This window comes from Centroberyx gerrardi, chromosome 22 (genome assembly GCF_048128805.1).
Source record: "Centroberyx gerrardi isolate f3 chromosome 22, fCenGer3.hap1.cur.20231027, whole genome shotgun sequence".
Taxonomy (NCBI): domain Eukaryota; kingdom Metazoa; phylum Chordata; class Actinopteri; order Beryciformes; family Berycidae; genus Centroberyx; species Centroberyx gerrardi.
Window position 1 is genome coordinate 12,972,578 of NC_136018.1, and position 20,340 is coordinate 12,992,917.

A 20,340-nucleotide genomic window follows, 5' to 3' on the forward strand; every position below is an offset into this window, starting at 1 on the left:
ACACACACACACACGCACATACACTCAGTGGGTGAGTGAGAGCCATGTCTGATTCATACGCTGGGTGTCGGAGGTGAGAGGTGTGAGGTCTCTGGGTGCCTGTGAGGAGCACAGCAGCTGCTGTTGCTCACCAAAACTCCCCACACTTTTCTTCTGTCACACTCTCTCTCTCTTCTTTGCACCTCTCTTCCCTTTTTGTAAGGATATCTTTTTGCTGCTTTTCATCTTCCTGAGTGAAGCCTTGGTGATTGTAGCATTATAGAGGTGCTATACTGCAGCAAGCTTTTCATTGTGTGGATTAAATTAAATGTGAAGTCAAACTTTGTGTAAACCCAAATCTGTCTTTTCCTATTTCTGTCTCCCTGTCTCTCTTCAGGTGTGTCTCCAATGCTCTTGGCCCCTGAGGCCTGAGGAGAAGTGAGCCAAGCCCAGGCCCCCATGGGACGCCCTGGTACCCAGCATGCACTGCTGCTGCTGCAGTGCATGCTGGTCCTGCGGCCTGGAGGCGTGGCCGGCAGGAGAGGGCCGGTGCTGCTGCCCGAATCGCCCTGCCACAAGGCGGAGCACCCACTCGTCCCACACTCAGGTAGGTGTTCAAACAAACACATGAACACACACACAGACACACACACACACACACACAGAGGTGTACTCACACACACATCCATCAGTTACATTTAGCTGATGCTCCTATTCAACTTAAAATGAGTGAATTGAATTTGATTTGTATTCTTTTCGGGTGAATCCCTCATTGTCAGAACATTTTATATTTACTTGTTATCATGTTTAAGGGGACTGACACTCTATCTCACTTCTCTCTCTCTCTTCATTTCTTTCCTTCTCATCTCTCCATCTTTTTTCTCCTCGCTCTCCTTTTCCTCACACACAACTCAAAACCTTCCTCCTGCCCCTGCACTACATGTTCAGTGTAATCCAGCAATCAGATTTCATTGTCCTTCTCCTTTCTTTCACATTGTTATCGAACGACTAAACTGTAATGCAATGCTGCAAAACTTTGCCGAAAGAAAATATCGATGGCAATCACTGCGGTTCACTCTGCTCCCAGCGCGAAGCAGCGAAATGCCATCGAGCCGTTTTCAGTCCAGCGGAGTCCCAGTCAGATAATCACATAGCATTCTGTCTAGGTCATAATTGACTGGAAGGCCAAGGTTACTGCACGTACGCAAACACCCACCCACACACACACACACACACACACATGCAAACTAACCCATGCACATACGTACTCCCCCCTGACACAAACGCTCTCTTTCTCTATCTCTCTTCCCTGTCTTTGTCGCTTCACGGCTAGCTGAGTTAGCGCGCTTCTCTCCGAGCCTATTGAGTGCAATGATGATGACGAACTGCCTAGCTAACGCGATACGCTCTCCCCTCCATGCTCTCCGTGTGAGGGGATCACACACAAGCTCGCGGGTCAGCCGTGGTCAATGCGTTTGTGTTCCCTAATGTACCAGAATGGCCCATTAAGCTCCAGTGGCTTAATGCTTTGGTTGAAATATAGGGGCATTAATAAAGTGAGTCGACATTTCGGTTAGCAATCAGACATGGTTCACTAACATACTGTACTGAAGAGGAGAGCGGAAAGAGAGTGGAACTCACAGGCTTTCACTGTGTCGTGTTTTATGGTACAGTGTCTTTGGTTTGAACGACCAGCTGTGATGATGTAATGGTTTCCAACTCCAGGTATAGGTGGAGGATTGTCTCTCTGTGGCCTCAGTGGAAAAACATGTGGTCCCCATGGTAGACGCTTTACTGTAAAAGTGAAAAACATATGATGAGCAGCATCTTTGATGAGTCACTGTTGTTGACAGGCTCCGGTTGCATCTAGTGGTAGTTTTGAACGGGCAATTCATGTATTTTTTCCTGCTTTTCATAACATTACATTGCTTGGAGTCAACGTAGTTAGCTAGAAAGCGCTAATTATGTAGCATTAATGTAAAATTGCTTCAGAGCTTACCATGCAACCATTCTCCAAGCATCGTTTTGGAGACATTTATTCCTGTAGTCTTTCAAGTAAAAGTTGTAGAGAGCTAGGAAGCTTTGAATAGCCGTAATTAACTTCCTGGCCATTTTGCACTTGTCCACTTTTGCACCTATTGGCTGTTGATGGCTGTTCAGCTCTAGGAACTGACTGCCTGGGACTTGTTGCTCATGTTGCTCACAGTGTGGATGTGTGAACAGAAAGCCCTTGCCAGGTGGAGTTGCCCAAAAAGTTTCCCTGTGTATCACAAAAATTTTAACATTAAACTTTTTTTCCTCACACCCCAATATTCAACATTAATTTGTACCCCATGTAGGAATCATCGCCTTTGCTGAAAAGCTATTGCTCATTTCCATGGTCTCATGAAGATGTCCATTCATCTTTGCCTTTACAGTTATATTTTAGTTCCGTTTTTTAATAAGTTTCCTGTCATGGCCTGATGGTAGACTTCCCATGGTTCAGACATTTCATTGTTCAGGGTTGCACAGAACACAAAGCCTTTTCAGAGTCTGTCAAATTATAGCCCTGCGTTGTTGCAATAAACACAAAAAAGCTATGAGTCATTACAGAATATGTACACACACGCGCACACACACACAAACTGAATGTGTGTGAGAGAGAGAAACCTCTCGTTAAACCTATTATCGTTCTTCTTTGTGAGTCATGGCGGTCCGTGCGCTGTAGTGTAATCCCTGGTTGTCAAGAATGTACAAGACTGCCATGAATCCTCTTCAGCCTAGCTGGGTGGACTACAGACACATTAAACACACCCCTGTGGACCAGACTGTTCATGGGCAAGCCGCACTCCTCTGCCCAGGCTAACTCTATCCAGTTGGACATACATTTAGAGCCTCGGCCTGAGCCCTATAGCCCATCTGGACTTTATGTTAGGTCCAAGGTCTTTTCGGTCTTTGGCGTCTCTTCTGGCTAGAGGTTGGAGAACCTGGTTTGTATTCTTCAGTGCGAGGTTGGGGGTGGAAGGGTTAGAGAAACAGGCTTGTAAGTGGAACGCCGCTGCTTTGAATCCCCCGGACCAGCTGAAAATGAGGGTGGATGGAGGTGAAGGAGTAATACGCTCCCTTCCCTCAGCAGCTACCACAGTGGCACTGAAACCCCAACTGCTCCAGCGAGGCTGTTCAGTGGAAAACACTGCAATACTGTAGCAGTAATGTGCAGGTGTGCATATGTGAATGTGTGCCACCCTCCTTCCTTTTACTACTAGTCCTCCAGGCCATTTCTGTGGATAAAAATGTGTTTTCAGCTCGTCTGGTTAAATAGGAGTTAAAGAAAAAAGAGGCTCAGCTCTGGTCGTGACCCACCGTGGGAAGCCAAGGTCAAGGTTTGACTGAGTGTGTTCCAGTGACACAAAATGTTGCTTTCTCCCTGTGTGATTGTGGCCTGACTGTGGAAGGGTGTGCCTTGCATGGGTTTGACCCCACTGGGGATGGTGGTTTTCTGACTTGGCACAACACTTGGCTGACAGAACTGCTACTGCGGTGCAACGGGGCTGTAGACTAAAGGCCACTTTCTGCTTTGTGTGGCGGTTTTTAGAAATGTACGGTTTCAGAAAGAAAGTACACTGTACAGTTCAGCAGCGATGTTCAAATGTTCACCCAAAAGGTACACTCGCCATATTTTTTATGAAAACAAAGGTCTGGATATAGCTTTAGCAACAATCCAATATAAATGTATAACATTAATAGAATTTACAGCCACAGACTTCATTGTCAAACTTTTCGAGCAACGCCTTAGGAAGGGTGTTATAGGAATTAAATCCTCATATCTGGAAGAGAACACGGTTTGGCCAAAGTACTGACTGAGCACTTGTACTGTTATTGCAGCCCAAAGCCCCAGAGATACACTGTATTAATAAAGTGTTGTATTTAACAAGTGTTCCTGGGTGTAGGCTTGAAGTTTTTTAAAGGTTATAAACTGTGGTGTAAACAATGTCTTCACAGGCCAGGCTGAGGGCCACGTCTCTGAGGAGGGGAACCAAGCACACTTGTTTTACAGCTCAGCTTTTATCATCCCGCTATGGCTAACACATCGTTAGAGAGGGTAGAGCGAAGGCAAGAAAATAAACAAATGGCTACATAGCATTCATAAACGCTATAGGTTACATCTACTATCAGAGACCATTTAATTGGTCATTTGGGGCAGATTTAAAAACTACTAAGACTACCCTCCGAGGCCGTTGGATTCCAAAACATTGGCTCCACTCTATTTATATCCAAGGTCAGCTATGCTCTAGCCATGTTGTATTTTAATGGATGGCATGGAATGGAGATGGCTCTGCCCATACTTTGAGATTTGTATGTCTTTCATTTGAACCCCGCAATACAAGTCCCGCATGTCTTTTCCCTAAGCACATAATTTAATCGCTTTTTCCAAGAGATTTGGTCATCTTGTTAAAAGGTTGTCTCTTTCCCCCCCACCTCTACCCCCAAACGACTTTGTTCCTAAGTACACATTAGATTTAAATATTTTATTGCACACTTATTTGCGGCTTCACAGCGGTGTGTTTTGCATGATTCACTCGCTGCCCCGGGGCCACAGCTCTGCCGCTGCAATCTGAGTCTTAGGACTTCTAGATGTAAAATGTGCTTGTTTTTGCTGCTTGAAATAACATAATAGGGAGAAGCCTTCCAGCGCAGAGCTGTGTACAGCGGTCCTAACCGACCTCGCCTTTATTTTACGCGTTCTCAAACGGAGCAGGTGTTTGTTTTTCGACTGCCTGGCCAAATCACTTCCTCGCATCAACTTGACCAAATAGCTGCCATTCTTCTCCTGCCCATTACCACAGGGCCGCATTTAGAAGGAATTGGCTCTTCATTTATGCGAACGCCCGCTGCCACCCCCTATTTACACCGCTCACAGAAAAGCCATTCATGTTTCAGAATTGGTTCCACATGTTGCTATTGTTGCTAGCCTGGCAGTACTGGAGTGCAGTAACTTTGAGCGCTGGCAGATTGAAGACTGGCGTGGCCTCTGATACCGGGTGTAAATATTTATACATCCTGTCATTTTGTCTTTGTGTCAACTGCCTTGTGTCAGAACGGGGAATAACAAACGGGACGTGAGTGATGGGGTGTTCTATTTTGGGGAGGAGGGAGACAGGGGTTAAGGGGATAAGATGGGAGTAGGGAGAGGAGGAGGGTTGTGTGTGTGTGTGTGTGTGCAGGAAGTTGGTGTGCCGGTTTCACTTTTGGCTCAGGGCCCTGGCTCTGCTCTCTGAGTTCTCATCCCAATCCTTGTGTGTGTGTGTGTGTGTGTGTGTGTGTGTGTGTGTGTGTGTGTGTGTGTGTCTGAGAGTGTGTGTGTGTGAGTGAGTACGCCTCCGTCTCATCAGCAGCCAATCCCCTGATCCAGGCGGCTGCAGTACAAGCATGGCTGTGATGCGATTACATTATCACACATGCATTTAAAGCACAGCTGATATGAACCCGTGTAATACGCAGAGCAAAGACCTGGGAGTCTAGGAAGTGAGGTGGGGGGTGGGGTGGGTCGCGAGGGGGGGGATTTTTTAAAAGTTATTTATTAGATAGTTAAAATTGGAGTAGTCCTACCATTTCCTTTTCCAGGGGGTTAACGATAAGGTTAATTTGAGGCTCTACGGTATTAAAACTCTCCTTAGGGAGCTCCTAAAATTAGCCATCACCAACTTCAAAAAATCCAAATAAATATCACAAGGTGGAACACCGTTCAAATCAAGAAGATTAGTCTCTCTCCTGAAAAAATACCCAAACCGTGCTCTGCTGAAACCCCATGAGTTTGACTTTGGGCTGTTCCTCATTTCAGCCCCAGAGCCTTGGGAGAGCCCATCTACGCTGGTTATGAATGTTTATGAATGGTCCTTGGCCTCGTTGCACAAAGGCCATAAATCCTGCGGGTGCTGTTGTGTTCAATTAAAACCTTTTGCTCCCTCCGCACACCCCAACAAATATACTCTCTCTCTCTCTCTCTCTCTCTCTCTGTCTCTCTCTCTCTCACACACACACGCACACACACACTCACTCCATCACCCTGTTAGCGAGCCTCCCCTGGTGAGTCAGGGAGATTTATGGGGAGAAGCTGGGTTCGTCAAGCGCCGTCTTCCCCCCGGGGGGTGTCACTACCACATTTGTATGCCAGGGATCCTCTCCCTGCCGTGAAAAACAAGCCTAGTGCAGCCAAAAGAGTGCCACATGCAAAACTTTGTCTCTCCCTGCAGAATAAGGAGAGCAGCAGCCATTAAGCAAAATGAAATCTTTGGGGTGAAGCTGGTCGTGATCTCCCAGATATTTATTTTGCTGAGGCTAATGAAAATGTATTAGCTTTGGGGAACTTGGGGTTGGATGCTGGGTTTTTTTGGGGTTTTTTTGTTTCATCTCGCAGTTCACTTCTACTGATGAGCTCCACTGGAGAGTTGAAGGAGAGTGAGGGGAAATGTCTTTGTAAACAGTGGCGCTGTCCCGCGGCAGATGATATTGCTGTATTAGGATAGCGAGAGCTTGCTCCCCCTACGTGAGCTGGAGGAGGTAGATGCTCTTTGGAAGCTCCTACTTTCTTGCTCTGTTTGTCTGGCGTTTCCTTTTGAATCGCTCAGAAATTCCACATTTGTCAGTGAAACCCAACATGCTTACTTTTTGATGCAGTCAAGGGAGAGCGTGCTTTCATTTGAAATGCTGTCTGACAGGTGCGCCTGGAGAAGCAGATAAAGTGTCGAGGAGGATATTCAGCTGTCCTCTTCCTCAATTCTGGTCCTGATGGAAAGCTCCCTGGTAAATTAAAAACCTCCCTTTGAAATTGTTAGTCTGGAAGTATTTCACAAACCATGTAGCGATAATTGATTTTAAATTGCTATACCAATCATTAATGAAAACTCAGCCTAGCTGAAGTGGGCCACCTTGCTCTGAAATAATCAGGAGGGAACGTCCCACATATGCTGAGCAGTAAAAGATTTTGTAAGTGTAATCCGATCTGTTTATAGAGCAGTGATTGGTTATTGTGACTGGGGATCAGGTATGTGCTGAGCGATGGAGAACATGCATCACCATAACGACAGGTTGACCACCCTCCACTAACCCTATCAGGTAACCAGACAGTAGACAGGCCGTCCTCATCGCTCGGCACCCACCCGGGACCTTCGATTCGATTGGTCAGGGGTTAATGGGTTGGGCGCCATGACGACAGGCATGTTGTGGATAAGATGTCTATGTCTGTCTGGGAATTCTTTCTCTCTCGCTGTCTGTGTGTTTGTGCGTGTGTGTGTGTGTGTGTGTGTGTGTGTGTGTGCTCACCATACCATACTGGAGAGACAAGGTCAAGTTTCATGAAAAGTCAGAATCTCATCCTTCTTGCCTGGCCCATATACATTTCCATGAAAGCAGGAAACTTCTTCCTACAGAAATCAAGTTTTGTACTCACACACACACACACACACACACACACACACACCTACACGCACACACTCAAACAGTACGTGTACAGTAGACATTGTGTGAACTACATTAGTGATTAAGGAAATGGACTGGAAGGTCTCCAGGGGAAAGCCCAGGTAGGGAAATCTGCTGCTGTGCCCTAGTTGCAGACCTACTAGATTACAATGTTAAACAGAATGGAAGATGTAAGTCAATGTTTCTCAACCTGGGGGACAGGACTCCACATTGAGTCACTAGACACCGATGGGGGAGTTGCAAGATGATTTATAAAAAGTGGAAAAATGTGTAAAAGAAAGGGGAAAATAAAAATCATGGTTTGGTGTCAGATTTCAGCATTCTGCACACTTACACTTTCACAGGAGGTCTGGAGTCGGCCTCCCTTTGTTTTGGGGATTTAAAGACAAGGAGGTTGAGAGCTACTGATGTAAGGTACTTCGATCCATGCTCAGTCATTTTTGAATGAGTGACCTTATCAACCCCGGACTGCTCTAAGCCTTTTTGTCCTTTGTTTAATCTCTTCTTCATTGCCTTCAGTAGGAAGGGCTGAATTTATATGACAGGTGAAACCTGGCCTGGTAATTCTGTCAAGACACTGTGATAATAAAAATACAAAACTTTATTTGTTATCTTGACATAGCCATTGACAATACATACATCAACAAAGAATAAAAGACATGAAAATTGGGAATAAACAAACACATTAAGTCAGTGTGAAAAGCATGTCCATAAAAGTGATTTTTAAAGGAAAATGATTCAAGTATTGTGTATTGATTCGGTTAGTCTGAACTCCTCAGGCAGGTCATTTTTAAACCAAAGGGTACTGCAATGGAAAAGGCCTTTTTCTTTTCCAGACGTTAGAACAGCAAAAGGATCTGACACTGCACTCACAGGGGATTAAAAGTTCTGTGATATATAGCCAGGAGCCAGTTAAATCTGAAAGCTCACATTCAATGAAGACTATTTCTGACAACCATTAACTTGTTATCTAAAAATATTCCTTTCCTTCCGCTTTCTTGCCTCATCTTTAATGATACAGTTCATAATTTTTTGACCATCTAAATTTGGGGTAAAGGCACAATGTTCTTGAAGAGTTTGACTTTTAGGTGGAGCTTTTTAGAACTTCCTTAACCCATTATAATGCAAAATACAAGTGTGTTTTGCCCCATTTTTTACATACATTACAAATGCAAACAAACAAAGCAGCCAGTTCATCCGCAGAGCTGTCATCCTCAGTCTTTAATTCTCTAATCTGATTGGCTTACCGTTGCTGTGTCCTGTGTTCTCATTGGCAGAGATGGAGCCGTGGATCTTCAGGTTCAAGGCGGAAGGCACGGTGGATTATTCACAGCTGACCTTTGACCCTGGCCAGAACGAACTGATCGTCGGAGCCAGGTAATCCACATCTGTGTCGGCGTCTTTCTTTCTCTCTCTCTTTTTGTCTCTCTCTTGCCCCTCCTTCCCCCTTTCTTCTCTTCTGTCTCCTTTTTTTGTCCTTTCTTCTATTGTCTTTCATTCTCTTTCTTTCGGCGTGCCTGTTGGTGCAATGCATGAGTAATGATCAGTTTCTCTATAGACGTCCTTATATGCCACAGAAAAATGGCTTCGGAGCTTGGTTCCAAGCCCATTGTCTTTGTCAAGCCATCATCTTTAATTCAGCCAAGTGTGTGTGTGTGTGTGTGTGTGTGTGTGTGAGAGTGAGTGTGTGCTTCTCTGCTTCTCTCTGATTGAGACAGTGAGGGTGTGAGGGAATGTGTGCACTTAGTGAGAGCAAGTGAGCGTGTTTGCAACTGCATGCTTTTGTATGCGTGTGGGTGTGTGAACATGCGAGCGTGTGGGTGTGTGAACATGCGAGCGTGTGTGTGTGGGTGTGTGTGTGGGTGTGTGTGTGTGTGTGTTCCTTTAAGGTGCATGTGGGTGAGGATGGGGTGTGTACGATCTCCCTGCGTGAGTCTGTGGCTGGTAGCTGATGAAGTGTGTTCTGCACTTCTCCTAATGGCTTGGTTGTCAATACAAAGAAACACTACAGAGTGAAGCAGAGATAACAGAGGAGCCAGCAGGATGGAGAGCAACAAAACAAACAGAAACAAAGTGAGCCGGGGGAATTTACTAATGCACCTCGGGAACCTAGATGGAACAGGGTAATCAGGAAAGGTTTGCATGGGTGGACAGATGAGGAGCAAAGACCTGAGACAGGAATAAATACTGTACCAACTGAAACTGCTGGCAACATTGTGTTATTATATTATATTATATTATATATACCTTTATTGTTGTTATCAAATAGGCTCAGAGTAGACTCAAGGTGAATTGCAAATCATTATTTCCTTGATTTGTTTTTGCCCGCCAGCTCTTATTCTTAGCTGCTATATAGCTGATTCTACCAATGCATGTGCTTAGAGCACTCCAAAAGAATCAAATCAGAGATTTAATTCAATTCTTGGTGGCGACACAACGGCTGTTGAGTGTCTAACTATGGAAGGCGCTGTGGCTGGATGGATGGCTGCGGTCTGGGTTAGAAGTATGAGTGATAATGGAAGGAAAGAGGGATCGATGCAAATATCAATACAGTAAAAGGGGGGCTGCGGCCACACTGAGGCCTGGCTGATAGCCACTCTTCGGAAGATTGATAGATCTCTGTGCCAGTGTTTGTATAGGTGTGTGTGTGTTTGTGTATGTGCGTGTTTATGTGTGAGCATGGGTGAGTGAGTGAGTGTGTGTGTGTGTGTGTGTGTGTGTGTGTGGGGGGGGGGGGGGGGGGGTACATATTTGTGCAGGTACTTCCGAAGAGTTTCATTCCAAAATGAGATATCCACATTTGAAAAAAAACTCTATGCCTACTCTTTCAATATGATTGCTGATATGAAAGTAAAGCACATTATGGGTTACTATTAAAGTTATGAGTTATCGCACAACCTCTGCCTGCAAAATACCTGCAAAAGTTTCCCAAAATGGATGTAGAATTTAGGAATGAAACCTTTCATTTCTATCTCTAAAAAGTGAAAGTGATTTAACCGTGAAACTGCACAAGCTTGAGCTCAGCATGTCTCTGCTCATGCTGAAATGCCAAACTTTTAAGATGGCGCATGGGCGACTTTGTTGTCGTGATGTAGATGGGCAATATGGCCATTAGCTTGCAACAAAATCTATACGGATAATACACTGGGCTCAAAGGAAGAAAATTACAACAAATAATGCTTTTAGTCTTAATTGTCAGCTTTTATATGGCCTCATTATAGTAATGGTGTGTGATGGTTTTAGTAGACTGTCTGAGGCATCATTAGTCAATAGACAAAATATTTCTCTTGAGAGGGCATTCATTAGAACATAATGTTTCTTGAAAAGTTGGAAATGCCAATGAAACTATTTTGTTGGTGCCTTGCAAAGTAATTGTGTACTCCAGCAACTCTGAAATGCCTCAGGCAAGGCAGGACAGGCACTCATTAGAGTGAAGTTTCACCGCTGGGCTTAGATTTTCTTTCAATCTCTCTCTCTCTCTCTCTCTCTCTCTCTCTCTCTCTCTATCTCTCTTATCTCTTACTCACAAAAGCCCAGGAGATGAGAGCATGGAACCTTTTAGTGTAGGTTTATCAAGCCTTTTTCCTCCTAATTACAGATGTAGAAACATGCAGGTCTGTCAAAGCCATACTGGTCGAATCCAACTATTAATTCTACAGACTGAGGCCTTTATGAGTAGTGAGATTAAATTCTTACGACTCCCTTTCTCCCACCATTATAAAGGTTCATTTTAAATGAGGAAAACATTAGAAGTTTTACATGCTGGAGTTTTAACTATATAGACCTTTTTCACCCCCTCCCCCCTTCCAATTTAAGCAGTTTAATTCAATATGCTCCCCTTTTGGCAGATGGAAATGCCTTTGTAGGCACTCTGAAGACAGAGGGGGAGTGAAGATGAAAGGGCTGGTGAGAGAGTGGAAATGAGTGAAGAGGAGATAAATACTGTACAGGGCTTTGGCCTTTGAGCAGAGCTGCTATTTGGTCCACTCATCTTTTTCTGTGTTGATTCCGTTCTACAGAAAATGGCTCCCCCAAAACACTCACATACTCCCCTGTTTTCCTTTCAGAAATCACCTCTTCAGGCTCAATCTGGAAGACCTGACATTGATCCAGGTGAGTCTAATTCTCTCTCTCTGTCTCTCTCTCTCTCTCTCTCTCTCTCTCTCTCTCTCTGACTCTCCCAGTTTCTTGAGGGAATGTGTGCCCTATGGAGGGGGCTATGTCTGCGGATACAGCGATTATAGACACACTCACTGGCACAAGCCGCCACAACGCTGCCTCCGAGAGACACTGTGCTAGTCGAAGCATGCTGCCAGCGCTTGCAACTTAAAGCTGTTACAGTAAAATGGCTTAGCGTTTCACACGTCACAACAGCTTCCCATCCAGTGGAGTGACAGTGGGTTTGGACGTCAGTGCAGTGGGCTGATATACAGGGGCGGATAGGGAGACAGTGTCGATAACAACTGAGTCTAGTCAGTGCTAATACCCTGTGCGTTCAAATCCAATTTGAAACCGTAAATACATATACTCTGCTGCCATACTTCGCTGCTACTATTCCACGCTTTGCATTTCATCAGATGATACTCTTCTGTTTCGATAAATGAAAGTCTTCCATTCTACTCGAGGTATTGGGGTCAAAAAAACAATAGTTTGAGCTACCACCAGGGAAAGAATCCAACGAACTAATTTCAGTAGAACCGTACCTTCTGCCTGTGATGTGAATTATCACTAAATTGGCACGATTGGTTTTGTGCTAACATGTATTTGCACAGAACATGCATAAATAGGCAATATTGGCCTCGAGGTGGCAATTATGCTTTTTTTTTTTTCAATCTCTCCTTCATGCCTCCTTCCACATGTTGGCATTATCTTTTTTTGTTTTCAGCACGCTTTCTTTTTTTTCTCTTTTTTTTTCACCCACAAACACATCCCCCCCTGTGGAGCTAAACATTCTGTGACCCACTGAGTAACCATGCAAACATTGACACATTCAGGGTTTATTTGGACTGCCTTTCTAGGTGGTAGCAGCAGGCTCCTTTGATGGTCGGACAAGGCTTGATGCTTGCCATTTACACCCTGGAAAACCAGGGGAGAGGATGAGGAGGGGGAGGAGAGGGGGGAGAGAGAGAGAGAGAGAGAGAGAGAGAGAGAAATGGCAGGATGGAACAAAAGGGAGAATGGAGGGAGCTCTGTTGATATAAATCCATCTGGGAAGGAGAAAGAGAAGAATGGTCGGACGAAATAAGGAGCAAGACTGAATTTGATGGGTAGAAAAGAGCGGAGGGCGGCACACACAAAGGGATGAGGGGGAAGCGACAGCACGCAGGAAGAGCGGAGAAAACAGAGGAACCCCCCACGGAGAGAGACCACAATCCATGGGGAGGCAGTCTTTTGTGGTCGCTCACTGGGACAGAGACGTTTTTTAAAGATGCTCTGCGCCATCCGTTCACACAATCATCCCTTTTTCTTTATCTTATCCTTCGCTCGGCTAGCGCTGCAGAATCAGAGGGGAGATTCCAGCGGCCCAATCAACCCCTCATCTCCAAGGCCTCTTCTCTTAGAGAATAGGACCTGGTAATCCCTGCCAAGGCCTGGTGCCAATTTAAACTGACCCAGTGACTAGTCCCTGTTTTGCATTTGACTGGACCGGGGCTGCAGAGTTAAGGAGGAGGCTATTTAAGCCCTAGGGCTTGAGTTGGAAGAGCATAAATACTATTCTTCCACTCGCCTCCCTCCTTTTCCTTTTTTCCCTCCCCTCCTCCCTTCTTTTTTCTGGCATAGAACAAGGGATTAATTGCATAGAGATTTGGTTGCCGCCATGGCTGGGTTTATATATGTCATTCTTATTGTTGTTGGATATGAAAGAGTTGAATGAATTTCCCCTTTGGCATTGTCGCTCCACTCACATTACATGCATTACTGATTGATCAAATAGATTTACAAGGGAATATGGTGCTGGGAGTGCCAGGGCGAACAAAGAAAGTTTGAGCACAAACAGTCATTAGTTGTTCAGTGGGTTTTATTTCGGTTGCAGTGATGTTCAAAAGAGTGGTACGAGTTTTTTTCTTTTTTTTTTTTTCTGCAGAAGGAAAACAAGCTAAAAGCTACACCTACGCATGAATCTGTGATTTCACCCCATCCCCATGCTTCAGCCCTGTCAGATAATGCCTTATGGCAGTGATTTGTTTTTGCATGGCTGGCAGCGTTAAGAGGGAGTGTGTGTACGGTTTGACGGAGCACAAGGCTTAGAGCCAGTGCAATACAAAGCAGCCTATAATACGTGAGAGCGGTGGATATAATTACCATATGATTGATGACGCCCTGATTTCATCTTGTATGTACACAACCACATGAAACATTTATGAAAGCGGAAAAAAACAGCCACCAAGGTCCTTTGCTGCGCGAAGGCAAAATGAATCCCGCCCACTTTTCCTGCCCTTGGTTGCAGTATGATTAGTTGTGTTCAGGCGTTCACGGAGGAAAATGAATTCTGAATAACGGGTAGTCATACCATTGTTTGGGAGGTTTTAAAGAGTAGTGGCACTTGGGGTGGTAGCTAAACACCGCCAGTCTAACCCGCTCTATTGCACATATCGAGTTCAGGCCTGGAGATCAATAGAGCCTGAGCACAGCAATCATAATCTCCTCAGTAAATGCCCTCCTTGCCTAGAAGTAATGAAAAATAGAAAAAGTCAAGAACGGCTGAAGTTGGAGAGAGAGGGCCTTTGTAAGGAGAGATGATGTTAAGCCATTTGAGAACTTTTCCTCTTTCATTGCCTGTGTGTCTTTTGAACCCCCCACACCCCCCCTCTGCCCTCCCCTGGATTTAGTTCAATAAGTCCTGAGAGTAGAGAAGGTTCAGTCACTTAAAAGAGATATAAAGGTTTGTCTGAGGAACTGTTTACAAGACAGTGGGACACTTTCAGAATCATAAACAGTTTAAGGAGAAAAGCTCCCGCATCACATGGACTCCAACAAAGAGATAAGAATTGTACTCAGTGTGAATGGCAATCGGGTTGAAGTGGGAAGAGTTAGGCCTTGAAACATGAGTCAGCCTTCCCTGTGGCCTTGATTGGAGTTAATATCTGGTACTTGAAGTCTTTTCTGCGGTGTCTCAGCAGCCTGAAGTGGCCTTCCTCTCCCTGTCAACCTCTACCCCCATTCTCACTGATCTGGAAAACACTGTCAAGAACAAAAGGTGGATATTTTTCTCCTTGGTGTGCTTTAAAATTGATGCAGCTGAAGGGGGAAAAAAAGGAAAGAGGGAGTCCAGACTGTGCAGTGTGCTCAACTGATGAGAGCCTCTATAATACCAGTGAAGGCCACCGGAGCCAAAGCATTAGTTTGAATAAAAGCAGCTATGAAGCACAATTGTCTTCCTCCCACTACAGGTGAATCTCTCTTCATTTGGTATATTGAGATATCTCACATGTTCAGTGTGGTCCTACTGCCTCCTCTATCCCTCTTTCTGCTGTCTGCCCTCCTAATCCTGCCAACCTCAGTCAGCCACATCGACCCTGGCACGGCCGCTGCCCGACTCCCATGAGCCATTGCCCACTGGTACTGTACCTGCTGCAGAGAGGGGCACACATTGATGAATCGGCCCCTCTGCATTTGCATTGTGTTCACATCCCATTGTGTTGCCTGGGCTGATGAATGGCCGCGCCGGCTTGGAATAGAACTCAGCCTTGTGTTCCTGTCTGCCTGTGAGCTCCCCAAGTAATGTACAGAGAAGAAAAAAAAACATCCCCTTTAAGAATCCAATATTAGCGCGCTGTTACCTCCGACATGGTAAATCTAAACAGGATGCAGACAGAGAGGTTCAGTGTTTCAGCAGAAACAGTGATCACTGCATCAGTCAATAAGCACTGGGTTGAGGAGGATCGGTGCCATTGTTCACCATTCAATATAGCACCGGAGGAGTAGAAAATAGTGGATATCCACTCCGGCTTCTCTCCTCCTGCATTGGCACACAAACAGGCAGATGAAAACACTATCCATAACAGCTCCCCTTGACAACAGACAGTGTATGGTGTTGAGGTGTATATTATGCCTCCATTTTTCTTTGCTTCCTCTCTTATTGTAATGTTGTGAAGGTAGTGGAAGGGACCGCCAGTGAACAGAGCAAAAAGCCCTCTCCGGTTTCACATGTTGTATTTCATTTGCTTGTCTCTTGCAATTACGTTCCATCAGCCAGACAATTAGCCCTGCTAATCAGTAGCTAACAGAACCCGTCCTCCATTGCTCTGGAAGCATTGCTAATTCAATTACTAGGACCCAGTAACTTGGCCATTTAAATGCATAGAATAAAAAGCATCAGCGGGATTGGGGATGCAGACACCAACATGTTCAGTGAAATCATGGAATTGATAGACACATGGTCTATCAATTCCATGATTTCACTGAACATGGAGAAATAGGACAGGCAAATAGGATTATGTGTCTAAATGGTAAGAGTAGGAGGTCAGTTCAACATTAATTGTATCTTTCCCATATTTTAATGATATTAAGTGACACAGACCCACGCACTCACTCAGATTTGACAGAAAGACCGATTTCATGTGTAAATCTTTCAGCGGCTTACATCAGCAGACATCAGTCTGAATAGTAAATGTTGTGCCAGCACATCAAAAGGTAATATCAGCTATTCATAAGACAGATTAGATTTCCCCAGCAGGATTTGTCCAGCTCTCACTCTCAACCCCCGATCCCCTTGTAATGAAACACACAGCCAGTCATTTCACAAAGCCAGACAGCTGTCAGCAGCGAGTGTGTTCTCTGGACCCTCTTTATGCAAAATATATTCAATATCATGTCTGGAAACAGCGCTGTTTTGGAATTCAGCTCCTCACTCCCTCCTCCATCTCACTGACTTCTTCACTCCTTCTCTCCCTCTGCCCACACTGTCTCCCTTGTCCTGGCTGACTAAGTTGCTCTCTGTTTTCTCTTTGTTTTTTTTCCATCTGTTTGTCCCTTTTTTTTTCTTTTCTGTCCTTTTCTCTGTCTCCTTCTATCTCCCTCTGCCCACACTCTCTCTCTCTGTCTCCCTTAGTCTCTCTCCTGCACCCACCTCTTGGTGACAATAGCCCCTTAGTGTGAAGGCTGACAAGAGGCTGGAGCACAATGGTTCATCTCTGAGGATTGCAGTCATTACAGGGGACAGTAGAGAGGGCGGACACTTGGAACATGCATAGCTCACGAATTTATTCTTCAGCTTCCCTGAAGCAGTGAATGACTGCTACTGACTGTGCCAAAGTCTCTCTGTCTGTCTTTGAATTTCTGCATCTCTGTCACACACACAAACTTTCTCTCTTGCTTAAGTACATCTTTCTCTCCCTCTACAACAAAACAGCCATTTGATGGATGCTTTTATCCAAAGCTGATTGCAGTACCATGATGGATATATATTTTTTTGGGGGGGGGGTCGATCCACTGGGATTCAAGCCCCTAACCCTAACAAAGTCAGTGCCATGTTCAACTCACTGAGCTACTGGACCAGAAGCTCTTTCTCTCTCCTCCAAGTCTCCTCTCTTTCTCTCTCTTCAAGGTGAGCAAAAGCGTGGAAAAAAGGTCTTTATAGTACAGCTGTGTCTGATAAAGCCAAGAATTATAATTTGAAATCAGCACATTCCAGACGTGTTTCAGTTTAAGACAGATCCATCTTAGGAGCACGCTGGGGCTGAACAATAGCATGTTAATGAGCTTTTAATGTGTCTTAATGACACTGGCACTTGCCTTAGCATGGCTGATTCTGTTCTATACTCTGGTCCATTTGAGACTAGGGAGTCAGATAAGGTGGCTTTAGTGGCAAATGATGCAAGCACTTCCCCCGCTTAGAGGCTTATGGACATCACCTTGCTCAGTAGCCATAAAGCCGATGTCTTAAAGTCGTAATGTGTATATGTAATAATCTGAAAATCTGCTTTGAACCGCACAGGATGATGATAAATCGCATTCTCTCCCCATAATGATAAAAGCAACCACTTTGGTCCCATTCATGTGATCTCAAGTTGTAATTCTGCATCGTATTATGATTGATTTTGACACTGAACATGAGTGAGTAAGGTTTCAGGCCATTAACGGGTTTTTCCCCCTGCGATTAGTGAAAGCACTTTCTGTGCCCACATCTAATTCAGCTGGGACAGACTGTGGTGCTGTGTGCACAGGCTATGCTGCTAGTGCTGATGTGTGTGGTTTGTGTCTGTGGTGGCTGGCCCCAAAATAGCCAGCTTTGGCCTGGAATGTGAACTGGCACACACACACACACACACATGCACCCACAGAAGAGAAAGAGAGAGGCCAACTCCCATTAATACTCTATCTTCTCCCTGAATAGTCACACACCCTATAAGCACTCTCGCTCTAAGCTCCCTACTGTCGGTGCATGTGTGCACATTTACAGTAAGTGCGCGTGTGCATGTATGTGTGTGTCCATACGTGCACAAGCGTGTTTCTGCGCCCCCCGACGGCCGCTGAGGCGGAGGAGTGAAGGCCCTTTCATAAAGCATACAGAGGAGACTCCCAGAGCCTGCTCAAAGAGGAAATGAAAGAAGTTCTCCTAAGTGCTGAGGGGGTTCAGCTTTCTCTTCCCCTCTTGTCCTGGCATAAAACAGTCCTGATACCAAGGTGAAATACAATATTCTCTTTCAGTTAGAGATATTTACTATATTCCCACAGAGAGTGAAGTCATTCGCCTCTGGCCATTTGCCAGGTTATTACTGCAGGAGAGTCATATCTCTGTGGCCAAAGAGAGGTTGAATAGTTTTACTTTTTGTGGCTTTTCGTGACTTGGCATTAACCGTATTACAGTGCCATCCAATTTTTCTGTGAAGTATTCCTCTTTCAGCCAGTCACACTGAGCTGGTGGCAGTGACGACTAATTCTGCCTGTCAAAGTGTGAGTGTCTTAGTGGCCCGGTGCTGGCCCGGGGCCAACACTCATTTCATGAATAGAGAACTTTTATCAATGAGAGAACCCCCGGAGGTCATGCTGAAATTAAACGGTAGAAATTGGAGCACACTGGTCTCTCCACCCAGAGGAGGCGAGTCCAGGTTTTATCTTCTCACTCCTCTCTCTCTCCTGTAGTAAAATGTAAAAGGCGTCCCTCTGTTTCCTCCTCACATGTAAATCACGTTGACATTCTACTCTAGGGACTCGCCTCTTATGTCTTAAGATCCCTCATTTTCCCCCACACATAAATCAAATTGGCATTCTGCTCTGTTCTGTGCTTGCTTGCCTCTCATGTCTGGAGGTCTCCCTGCTTGGTGTGCACCTTAATTGGATTATGTGTCTGTATTTAACATGGCTTATAAACTGAGGTGTTGTGTGCATGCGTGTGTGTGTGTTTCTGTGTGTGTGTGTGCAATTGAGAGCGTATGGAAGATGTATCCTCTGCCTAATGTCAAATTCATTTAGCCTCTGTTTCAATCGATGCCCCTCCACCCCACCACACAACACAACGAATAGGCAACACACAGAAATCAATGTTGCACGGCCTTCGTATCAAACTCATCACTATATGGCTTTCCATTACATTTAGCAGCAGTGTTTTCATGTCTTTAGTGGCATTTTGGTAGCTGGGCTATCTCACAGAAAATCTCCAGACGTCAAACTGATTTCAAAAGGTGGACATTTTGCCACAATTGAGAGTCAGACATTGTTTTGTTTGGCTTCCCTGAGTGGCTTTGAAAGTGGTTCAGTGACATTGTGTTGAGTGTTTCTGATGTTTGCTTCTTGATGGTTTATCGGGTGCCTAATGCTGCTTTTCTTTCTCTCTGCAGGAGGCTGAGTGGCACTGCGATGAGTTCACCAAGGGAGCCTGCTTCAGCCGTGGAAAATCTGAGGTGAGTTTCAGTGATACCTGAACATTTGGAATTTCACACTGTTACATTTCTTTATCAGGCACTTGTCACAATGTGGAAAACAGTTTCTGTATTTGTATTGTCCTTAACTGAAAAACAGCTTGTTGATGTTAACATTCCTCACTAAAATCGGTACCTCTAGCATTTAGCTAGCTTGTTACCTTGCAGCTAGCCGAACCCATTAGTTTCAGTAAAATTGATTAATAATGTAATAATATTATACATAACTAGAAGGCACTCTGTAGAGTGCAAACCTCCACCAACGCTGAACAATTCTCCAACTTGCAAAGCTGCAGCCTCCATAACGGCTTATGTTTGTTTAATTCTTGTCTTCTGGGTTTGATTTTCCGACAAAATAGCAGGTGAATGGTGTTTAGCAGCCGACTTGGAAGTCCCGGATGTTGGACTTTCCCACCAGCACATGAACGCAGAATAATAGTTAAATAAATGCAAATCGTCTAATGGTGGAAATCCCAGATCTGGATCACCACCAAAATCTAATTAAGTTATCCTTGGGCCAAGGGCTTTGTGTCCGGCATATTATGGCCAAATCCGTTTGTAACATTTCGATATATCTTGTTAACAAACAGACAAACAAACAAGGGTGAAAACATAACCTAAGTATAATAATCCATGAAAGAATTTGATGCTTACAATATTTATATTGGTATGTGATCCAGGAGTTTTGGAACATTCTTGCATTAAAAAACAAAAAGCCATTCATTTTTACAGGCAGTGTCAAATTCAGTCAAGTTCCTGGTTAAATAAAATAACACACTATAATCCAAACAAGTTATCCATTGGATGAAACTTATTCAAACCTGATTACTCAGACTTAACATATAGCCTCAGTGTAAATCCCTGATTGCTTTGAATGTGGGATTGACCTGAGAGAGAGGATTTGAACTCACAAAGTTTCCCAACCACACCTTAACTCTTATAGATCTTGCACAAAGGGAGCTCCTATTGTGTTCTCCTTTTTCTTTATTTCTCTGTGTGTGCAAGTGTATGTTTTTGTATGTGGTTAGCTGGCATACACTTG

At 44.7% G+C, this 20,340-nt stretch overlaps 1 protein-coding gene across 1 annotated transcript in view; it reads left to right on the forward strand.

The window, feature by feature from the left end:
• Window positions 1-438: 438 nt before the first annotated feature.
• The window catches only part of sema5a (sema domain, seven thrombospondin repeats (type 1 and type 1-like), transmembrane domain (TM) and short cytoplasmic domain, (semaphorin) 5A), a 77,836-nt gene continuing 57,934 nt past the window's right edge, over window positions 439-20,340 (forward strand). Inside the window, exons 1-4 of the mRNA XM_078291335.1 lie at window positions 439-586; window positions 8,715-8,814; window positions 11,505-11,550; window positions 19,218-19,280. Of these exons, the coding sequence (XP_078147461.1) occupies window positions 439-586; window positions 8,715-8,814; window positions 11,505-11,550; window positions 19,218-19,280 (357 nt within the window). The remainder of the gene's footprint in view (window positions 587-8,714; window positions 8,815-11,504; window positions 11,551-19,217; window positions 19,281-20,340) is intronic.